This window comes from Gymnoscopelus microlampas (genome assembly GCF_963454915.1).
Source record: "Gymnoscopelus microlampas genome assembly, chromosome: 7".
NCBI lineage: Eukaryota > Metazoa > Chordata > Actinopteri > Myctophiformes > Myctophidae > Gymnoscopelus > Gymnoscopelus microlampas.
In genome coordinates this window covers 1,535,788-1,546,700 of record NC_139944.1, presented here as the reverse complement: position 1 = coordinate 1,546,700, position 10,913 = coordinate 1,535,788, and the positions used below count along the sequence as shown (strand labels likewise).

Here is a 10,913-nt window from a genome sequence, read left to right as displayed (position 1 = left end):
ATAGACTATGTTGCGTAGTGGTTCTCAACCTGTGGGTCCGGACCCACATGATTTTTGTGGGGTCCCCAGATGACAGTAATGTGACAATTTAAGGATTTTTAAGACCTATTTAAAACCTAAAAAAGAAAAATGACCATAACTGCATCAAAAGTAATCAACAAACTATAGGCTACCATTACAACTGGTCAAACTTTGGCCAAATGATCAAATAATATCAGAAAGAGGCAAGAATTGTGAAATTAGCTACTACTAATTTCGGTTATTTTCACAATATTTATCTGTGGAACTGGAGTCAAACTAAATGTAATGCGTCAATTACAATTCCACGTGCTTGTCAGGGTGGGGGGTCCCATAAAAGGAGAACTGGGACCCCCCGACCAGTGGTTCTCAAACTTTTCAGGCCACGACGCCCCAAAAGAATCATATTTGAACTGGGGACCCCCCCACCCTGATAAGAACTTGGAATTGTAGGAGTTGAGCCATTACATGTTGGTTGGCTCGGTTCCACAGAAAAAAAGAAAGAAAAAAAAGCAGATGAGCTTGTACTATTTTCACGGTTTTGTTGCCTCTGTCTTAGGTAATATTTGACAATTTGCCCTTTTTTTTTGTTTATAGTTTGTTGATTACTTTTTATTCAGTAATAATCTCTTTACATTTTTAAGAGGTATTAAAAATGTCTTTTAATTATTGAAATTGTTAATTTAGAATTGTGCGGATACCCTGTATGCACTTATACTGTATGTTGGTTTGTTTACTGTTGAGTGAGGAAACAATGTTGCACATTAAGCTAATCATCTGGGGTCTCCCCCTAAATAATTTGGGGACCCTCAAAAGACTCAAACCTAGAGTGTCACATCACTAGCGCGAGCAGGGACGCAGAGAATCTTGGGTAATGAAGTCAAAGATGTTGGCTGCCATGTTATTTGTGTCCAAAGTGGCCATTGATACCCGAAACTACATACAGTAGTGTGACTTTAAATGTCTAAAAAAACACGTTAACGTGAATCCAACATATTAATAGAAAAGATTTGACCAAACAAACAGACACAAAAAAGTATTTACATAACAATGATGACTGCCACCGTTAATGTGCTGTCAAACAAGACTATGAAATCTATGAGATGTCTTTTTTTAATCTGAAACAAAATTGTATACAACTAGAGGTTCGGGCCGCTATGGAGCCCTCACAGCTACGTGACACTGATCCGACAAATATGTCTGAGTCATAGTGTTGGGGGCTTTGTCAGGGTACTCGTTGTAACCGTTTGTCTGTGTCCCCATATTTGGCCGTATAGCTTTATTGGGGACTCCTTACAGTATATTGTTATCAGTCAGAGTGATGGCAGAGGTCCGCCCGCCGGCCGGCCAGCCAGTTTTAATATAGGATATGTAGTGGGGGTCCCTGCTTCATCTCTCTCTCTCAGCTAAGGGGTCCTTGGCCTGAAAAACATTGAATACCCCTGATCTATAGCATACTGTCACAGTAGAACCAGGCTACTTAACATTTAAAAACAACTGAAAAAACACTTAACTCTGAGAGTGTACGAATGGACCCAAATGGATACAGAAAAGTAACAAATGGAGAAAATAACTAGAAAAAGTGCTCCTCGGAGCACAAGTCTCCGCCAGGTCAGGTAGATTATTGTGGCCTCCTGGTGGCGCTATAATAGGCCAATGTGAAAAGGGTGGCCATTTCTTCTTAGGCCTTGCACGGCAATCGGACACTGTATTCATGATTTGAGGCATTTTGTTCCAAAAATGTGGTTTGCTAAATTAGACCTGCTGGTGGCGCTATAACAGGCCAATGTGAAAAGGGTGGCATTTCTTCCTCGGCCTAGTGGGAATGTGCGTGCAAAATTTCACGGAAATCGCACACTGCGTTCATGATTTGAGGAATTTCGTTCAAAACGGACCTATCCTGCAAACTTTGGAAGCCAATGTTAGCCAAGTAGGATGGAATATGAAATATCGGACACATCCATCTTGATGACATGACTATAGAGATACTGTGTACCGATTTGTGTGATTTTTGGACAGAATTTGAAGGAGTAGGAGCAAAACATGTGTTTTACAAAACTCAGCCTCCTGGCGGCGCTCTAAAAGGCATACGTGAAAAATGCAGGGCAAATGTTTTTCCTTGGCCTCTAGGGAGTGTGCGTGCGAAGTTTCAAGCAGATCGGTGCAGTTATAGCAAAAAACGTGAATCGGCCTGTTATAGCGCCACCATGAGGCTGATTTGAACGTTTTCAAGTGGCATTTCTTCCTGGGCCAAGTGGGAATCTACGTGGAAAATGTCACGAAAATCGCATGCTGCGTTCATGATTTGAGGCATTTTTTTCAAAATGAACCAATCCTGCAAACTTTGGAAGCCAATTTTAGCCAATCAGGATGGCATATGGAAAATCAGACAGATCCGTGTTGATCACATGGCTATAGAGATACTGTGTACCGATTTGCGTGTTTTTTGGACAAAATCTGTAGGAGTAATATCCAAAAATGTGTTTAGCAAAAGTCAGCCTCATGGTGGCGCTATGACAGGCTGATCTGAAAAATGTTGGGCAGAGGTTCTGCTGTGGCATCCAGGGAGTGTGTGTGCACAGTTTCACAGCGACCGGGTCAACGGTGGCGGAGATTAGCTGTACGCAGACAGAAGGACGGACACACACACACACACACACACACACACACACACACACACACACGGACGGACGGACGGACGGACGGACGGACGGACGGACGGACAGGGGGCGAAACATACTCTCTCGCCATGCCTTTCGGCCTGGCGGAGACAACAAGGTTTACTGTACAGTTAGTTATCATTGTCCTTCACAAATGCATTAACAATAGTTGCTCAGTTGATGTTACTGTTGGCTAGTTCATTCACTGTGGTTTTGGGTTTGGCGTGTGTGCGTGCGTGCGTGCGTGCGTGCGTGCGTGCGTGCGTGCGTGCGTGCGTGCGTCTATTTTCAGGTCCTCCATCATGCTGTATAAGCATTCTACTGTGAAGCCGTCATTGTTGTTAATGAAAACCATAGGGAGGTGTTCATTCTCGAGGTCGGCTGTACTTTTGATTACTTAGACTTAGAGGAAGCCTTCCTAACCAAAGTGCTAAAATATCATCAGCTAAAGCAGACCATCTCTCAGCTAGGCTACAGATGTAAACTTTTGTTTTTTATCTTTGGTAGCCTAGGGCACGTGCACAAGTTGGTTGTGAGGGGCCTTCAAATGGCCGCCCTCTCCAAAAGGAGAACTAAACAATTAGCAAGGTACTGCTCAATATCAGCTATTATAGGAAGCCGCTCAATTTGGAGGAGGCGTTGTTTCCTTTACCCATGATTGTTGCCCATGCTCTGCCTTATATGCACTTTGTAACTGGCTGTTTTCCCATTATCTGACTGCACTGGCAGTGTTTATGCCCTTTGTACAAGGCATACTTCTGTTTATGTGGACATAAATACATATTTCAAATGTGTGTGTGTGTGTGTGTGTGTGTGTGTGTGTGTGTGTGTGTGTGTGTGTGTGTGTGTGTGTGTGTGTGTGTGTGTGTGTGTGTGTGTGTGTGTGTGTGCCTGCCTGCCTGCCTGCGTGCGTGTGTGTATGTGTGTCTCAGGAGTTCTTTGAGCATGCTCAGTGTCTGTGGGAGGATGAAGGAGTCAAGTCTTGTTACGAACGCAACAACGAGTATCAACTCATAGACTGTGCTAAATAGTAAGAACACACACACACACACACACACACACACACACACACACACACACACACACACACACACACACACACACACACACACACACAGACAGACAGACAGACAGACAGACAGACAGACAGACAGACAGACAGACAGACAGACAGACAGACAGACAGACAGACAGACAGACAGACAGACAGACAGACAGACAGACAGACAGACAGACAGACACACACACACACACACACACACACACACACACACACACACACACACACACACACGCACACACACACACACACACACACACAGTCCTTCCACAATCTGAAGTAATATGCTTTGTTATCAATATCTTAGTAGTCCCATATAATGATAGATATTCATATTCATTCAACAATATTGAAACATGTTCTCATCGTAATGAGATTTTACAACAGCTAGGGGGCGTTGTTCAGCACCTATGCACAGCCCCTTATGCAATATTAAAAAAGCTAGAGTAGTGGTTCTCAGAGTGGGGTCCGGGGACCCCCAGGGGTCCTTGAGGGTGTTCCAGGGAGTCCCCAGCCCAATGATGGATAGTTGGGAAACCAATTGACCAATTAACACTGATGATACTACAGTGTAGATTGGGGGTCCCAGATATCAAAATGGTGTCAAATGGGGGTCTGTATCCTAATGCACATCAAACGGGGGGGTCCTTCTAATTAAAACGGTTGAGAATCACTGCTATAGCTGTACAAATCTAAAAAAGGTGTGCTTCAGTTTCCTAGACAGGTTGGATCCGGTACGGAGGAGTGACTACTCCCCCACTGACCAGGTAATGAACTAGTTTGCTAACTAGTATTAAATGAGTAACCGAGTTCATTAAACACATCTCAGATGTCATCTTGTTCATTTAGTATTATGATATTAACTCAAAGAGAAGTGCGTGCGTGTGCGTGTGTGTGTGTGTGTGTGTGTGTGTGTGTGTGTGTGTGTGTGTGTGTGTGTGTGTGTGTGATCCATACTGTTTACTCAATAATAATCAACAATAGGGATCTGTTGCACATGTTATGAATAGTTGTACTAGTTATAGTTATAGTTCATATCTGCCCCGGTGTATGACGCTATAATAATAATAATAAGTAAAGCTGCAAGCAGCGATGACCAGGCCCTCGGCGTTTTGTCCACGATACAAGCCTGTATGGCAATCAGCTGAAAAGTTAGGCTACATAGTTTAAGCAATTTCAGCCTGTCCCTATTGACCGTCTAAGTGCACCTAGGAAGTAGGTTTTCGATGCTGGGAACTGGAGTTATGGCTGTTTAAAGCCCAGCCAATAGGAAGACAGAGGCCGGGCTTAAGAATTCACAGCTTAGACAGCTTTTTAGTCCAAAAAACAAATTTGGACTTGGTAGCATGCTGCAGACTGGAGTTATGGCTGTTTAAAGCCCAGCCAATAAGAAGACAGAGGGGGTGGGGCTTCAGCAATTACAGCTCGTCCCTATTGCTGCGAACTGGAATAATGGCTGCTTGAAGCCCAGCCAATAAAAAAACAGAGGAGGCGGGGCTTAAGCAATTACAGCTCGTTCCTATTGGTGGTCTTAGTCCACATACCAAATTTGTAGATCGGCTATTTTCACTTCCTGTTTGGCGTTGAAGTTTGACGCTTCGCCATGTTTTGTGTATGCTGAGCGAATTTCGCGATTCATTATCGGGAAGAATCGGAATAATAGTAATAATCATTGCTATTTCAATAGGGCCTCGCACTATTGTGCAGTGCTCGGACCCTAATCATAATATTTCTATCTACAGGACTTGCTGCGTTGCAGAGTTTTGACTTCGGGGATTTTTGAGACTCGTTTTCAGGTCGATAAAGTCAACTTCCAGTAAGTTTCACCTCCTGGACCAAAATAGACCAATGATTTGTTTAAAACATTGAGACAAACATAATCATAATTCCCAACAGATCCCCAAAGCTGGCGCAACGCAGTGACACGTTTTGATCTTGTCGATCTGCTATTTTTGCAATTTTTGAATTTGAATCCTGAAAAGTAACAGTTTTGGACATATGAGGGTTTCCACCTGACAGGGACGATATACTCCATCGTGCCCGATGTACAAGATCACAACGAGTCACAATACATGTTTTAATGTATGTTTTAGGCTTTATTTGAACTGCCCACAAATAGCAACTTTATTTATTGATTGACGTTTACAAAAAAGGTCCAAATGCCCATCCCTAATACAATAATCTATACATACTGACTCTTATCACTGATAAGAATCTATACATACTGACTGTAATCAATGATAATAATCTATACATACTGGCGTTGTCTGATAAGGGATCTATTGGATCTGCTTTGAACACCGCCTTCGGTGGATTGGATGATTGAGTCTACACACCTGCTTGTGTTGTACCTCATTCTAACTGTCTGTCTGTCTGTCTGTCTGTCTGTCTGTCAGTATGTTTGATGTAGGAGGTCAAAGAGATGAGAGAAGGAAATGGATTCAATGCTTCAATGGTGAGAAAATACTGAACCATGTTTTAAATGGTGTCTCTGCTTCATAGAGAATGAGATTGAACAGCTATAATAATAATAATAATAATAACAATGTTTCAGATGTTACAGCTATCATCTTCGTAGCGGCTAGCAGCAGCTACAACATGGTGATCAGAGAGGACAACTCAACCAATCGCCTTCGAGAATCTCTGGATCTCTTCAAATCCATTTGGACTAACCGGTAAACTCATCTTTAGTTAAATCAAATGAATTGATTAACCAGAAAACTCATAAATAATTAATTAATTAAAGGTAGGGTAAGTGATATTTTTGTGTTAAAAAAGATGTTTTGTTAAAACGTTAAAGCACTATATTCTGATGTGTGTGTGTGTGTGTGTGTGTGTGTGTGTGTGTGTGTGTGTGTGTGTGTGTGTGTGTGTGTGTGTGTGTGTGTGTGTGTGTGTGTGTGTGTGTGTGTTTGATTGAATGTGTTAAAAGGATAACACAAAAAAAAGCCCCGGGTTCCACTGTAGTCCTATGTATTCGATTCATCAACATACAAAAATTAACACAATAATACATCAACACATATAAACACTATATGTACAAAATAAATTACTTTTACCTCCCCCTGTTGTCTCCTGATTGACGTTTTTTTCATTTACACATCCTTTAATGGATGTTGACAACATATATACGTCTTCAACATGGGTCTTCCCTAGGGGGGTCCAAAGAGTTACTGCAGGGGGACTGCCAAATCCTTGTGTGACTTTTTTTTTTTTTTACATTAAAAAGGGAGGGAGACATTAGCTGAAAATAGAAGATCTAAAAGCTCATAGATCATACAAGCTTGTAGATCGTCTACTTTCGGCAAAGGTTTGGTAGAGGGAAAAAAAAGAGTACAGAGCCAAAGGTCAAGTTTATTTTGTATTTACTATTGAGGCTTGAAATGGTTAAAAGTCTGAAAATACACATTAACTCATCCACTGCCAGAGTAAATAAATAAATAAAGCCCAGACTGCCAGCAATTTTTCGATTTTCTTACCTTTTAGAGTAGTCAAGGAATATTCATCTTTGATGATCGATCCCCTGATGGTTGCTAATCACGGAGGGTTTCGTGCTTCCGCAAAGAAAAATATAATGTCATCGCGACCTCCCGTTCGCTTGTCATACGGCGTTGAAAAAAGCATGTATCTCCTGGTTCTGTGTGCGGGGAAAAAAATACATTATTGGCAGTGAATGTTAACATGAATCCACCACAGATGATAATGCTGTCAACAAAGACAACGTACATTTCCACAACACTGATGACAACACAGTTTTATACAACATGTAGTGGGGGTCCCTGCCTCATCTTTCCCTCAGCGAAGGGGTCCTGAAACCCGTTGAAGTATTAAGGAATTATAGTTCAGTGTATGTGTGTGTGTGTGTGTGTGTGTGTGTGTGTGTGTGTGTGTGTGTGTGTGTGCGCGCGCGCGCGCGTGTGTGCGTGCGTGTGTGTGTGTTGCAGCTTTCTGAAGACCATCTCAGTGATTCTGTTCCTGAACAAACAGGACGTTTTGGCAGACAAGATTTTAGCAGGGAAATCCAAGCTGGAGGATTACTTCCCAGAGTACACGCAGTACACAGTACCAGAAGATGGTAAATATACTGGAGTAAATACATAGTACATAGTACCAGGCAGATGCTTGTCTGTCTGTTTGCCTGTTTGCCTGTTTGCCTGCCTGCCAGTCCGTCCGTCCGTCCGCCCGTCCGTCCGTCCGTCCGTCCGTCTGTGTCTGTCTGTCTGTCTGTATGTCTGTCTGTCTGTCTGTCATGGACATGGACCCTCACAGTGGAGTCAGTATGCTGTATGGGGCTGAGACCCTCACAGCACAGTAAGAAAGCGGAGCCAGTAGGAGGTGCACCACCTACGTAGACACACTGTGGTGTAACAGTGGAGCCAGTAGGAGGTGCACCACCTATGTCACACTGTAGCATAACAGCGGAATTAGCAACACTTCAGAGCTCAGGACCCTGATGCTAGACAGAAGGGTGTGGAGGGCAACAATTCAGGAGTACAGAGCTGGTGTTGGATAGTCTGCACTCTCACATCGCATGTATACTGTGTGTATTATTATTTTTTGTACACAGCGTTACGTATTGTGCACACTGTGTGTATTGTTTATGTACTGTGTGTATTTCTGTGTGTACACAGCGGTACCAGATGCAGATGAAGTTCCCAGCGTAACGAGGGCCAAGTTCTTCATCAGGGATCAGTTTCTGGTGAGAGACCACACACGCACGCACGCACGCACACACGCACGCACGCACGCAGTATTAACAGAATCAGAATTTATTCTGATTTATTACATCACAGTCTACACATTGTTTACCTGAACACTAGGTTAACAATGGACCTAGGTTCTGTTTAGACAACATCTAAACATCTAAATCACCTTCACAGTGCTAAGGAGTACGATTGGGTCTGAGTTCTAGGGGGTGAGGTCTGAAGAGGTGACCACAGCAGAAAGTTGGGAGTGAGTCTGCAGTTCTGACTGAAATGGGGAGTTTATTCCAATGTTAAAGAGCCAGGATCAAGAAGAGTCTAGGACGTGTGGAGTGTTGTCCAGGGTGTTTTAGGGAAGGGAGAAGAGTCAGGATGTGTGGAGTGTTGTCCAGGGTGTTTTAGGGAAGGGAGAAGAGTCTAGGACGTGTGGAGCGTTGTCCAGGGTGTTTTAGGGAAGGGAGAAGAGTCTAGGATGTGTGGAGCGTTGTCCAGGGTGTTTTAGAGAGGGGAGTAGAGTCTAGGCCGTGTGGAGACATTTTTGAAAATATTTGAAAGAAATATTGAAAATGTTGAATAATTTCCATACATTTCTTTTATGCAAATCTTCGCTTCTGGCACAAAATATTTCCAGATGTGGGGTCCGCAGTATATAGATAGTATATATCAATTTGGAAGTCCTTCCAAAGGCACGAAACAGTTTGAGAACTACTGCACTACATGCAGTAGACATCATTGTTAATGAGTATTTTCATGTGTATTTTCCAGAGGATCAGTACTGCCAGCGGAGACAGCAAACATCATTGTTATCCTCACTTCACCTGCGCTGTGGACACCGAGAACATCCGGCGCGTTTTCAACGACTGTCGCGATATCATCCAACGCATGCACTTACGACAGTACGAGCTGCTCTGATTGGTCCAACGCATGCACTTACCACAGTACGAACTGCTGTGATTGGTGCAGCACCTACAGCCGTGCCTTTTTCTTGTTCCACATCATGGACGCTCGCTCGTTCAGGAACAATGATACATTGTAACTGCATAGATGATTATCCATATTACATGACGAATGTTGGCTGATATTTAATTTATTACAAAGCCATAGTTTTATGTATTCACAAAGCATTATGAACATAATGTAATGACTGTGGACAGTGTGGGATAAGAAATTTACAATGTAGGCATTTACCAGATGCTCTTATCCAGAGTGGCTTTCAATAAGCGAGGTAAACACATACATAGAATGCAGAGAGACAGTGTAATGTCTCAGTAAACTAGGATCACAGGAAACAATGAATCTGTCTAAACTACATGTTATCAAAATAATAATCTGTACATTGAAACTATAGGATACCAGGTAAATAATGAACCTGTTACGGTGTTTTATATTCTCAAATTATATTTTATAAGCACACACGCACACACACGCACAGGAGCGCCCGCACGACCGCCCGCCCGCCCGCCCGCCCGCCCGCACGCCCGCCCGCACGCCCGCACGCACGCACGCACGCACACACACACACACACACACACACACACACACACACACACACACCCACACACACCCACCAGTTCTGTTTAACTACTGTACTGTACTGCACTGTACTACTGGAGTCGTGAAGTCGTGATAATAGTGGAATTCTTTGCTGCACTAGGAAACATTGTCAATGATGTTAGAACAATTTAATGTTCCTAATCTTCACATTGTACTAATGTTTTTAATAGACAACATACTGTAGTCTCCTCTAATGATATTTAATATTGAATTTTAAATATATTTTCCAGTCGATATAATTTGATAGTTTTATACATATGGTAAAAGTTTGAGGATTTTCTTTAGAATATCACATTTACTACTATTGTTACTATTGAGAATCTCAGCGCCCTTTTGCACATAATCATTGATTTGGTAATCAATTGATATGGGGTTTCATGTGAATGTAATGCACCCACAAAACAAAACATGACAATGTGGTTATTATTATTATTACCCTTATTATTATTATTATTATTATTATTATTATTATTATTATTAGTATTAGTAGTAGTAGTAGTAGTAGTAGTAGTAGTAGTAGTAGTAGTAGTATTAGTCACATCATGAGTTGAGTAATGTGCATTGAGTGGGTCTACACCAATAGACCAATAAAATATGTGCAAAATGATCTGATATGGTTCTTTTTTAATTGAATTGAATATTTTATGAGACAGAAATGTAAAAACAGTACAAGTACAGTCAAACACTTTGTCTAAAAGGTACGAGCAAAAAAGTCCTTGCGGTCTTGTTTCCATTGGGGTCCTTGGTTTTCAATTTATAAACATATAAAGTAGCACCAAACAGTTCAAATATCATCACACAAAAAAGAAAAATACTACATGTACGGAGTCGGAAAACTAATGGGGGGGGGGGGGGGTTAGAGTCAAAGGAAAGGGGGCGGGGGTCGTCTGTCTAAGGCAGAAGGGAGAAGTGGTACTA

At 42.3% G+C, this 10,913-nt stretch overlaps 1 protein-coding gene across 1 annotated transcript in view; it reads left to right on the top strand.

Moving 5' to 3' along the window:
- The window catches only part of LOC311049747 (guanine nucleotide-binding protein G(olf) subunit alpha-like), a gene marked incomplete at both ends in the record, with an annotated part of 16,704 nt that extends 7,351 nt beyond the window's left edge, over nt 1-9,353 (top strand). The window contains 8 exons of the mRNA XM_084063565.1: nt 3,611-3,708; nt 4,451-4,505; nt 5,481-5,554; nt 6,135-6,193; nt 6,293-6,413; nt 7,683-7,813; nt 8,370-8,437; nt 9,207-9,353. Coding sequence (XP_083919691.1) covers nt 3,611-3,708; nt 4,451-4,505; nt 5,481-5,554; nt 6,135-6,193; nt 6,293-6,413; nt 7,683-7,813; nt 8,370-8,437; nt 9,207-9,353 — 753 coding nt within the window. The remainder of the gene's footprint in view (nt 1-3,610; nt 3,709-4,450; nt 4,506-5,480; nt 5,555-6,134; nt 6,194-6,292; nt 6,414-7,682; nt 7,814-8,369; nt 8,438-9,206) is intronic.
- Nucleotides 9,354-10,913: the final 1,560 nt, after the last annotated feature.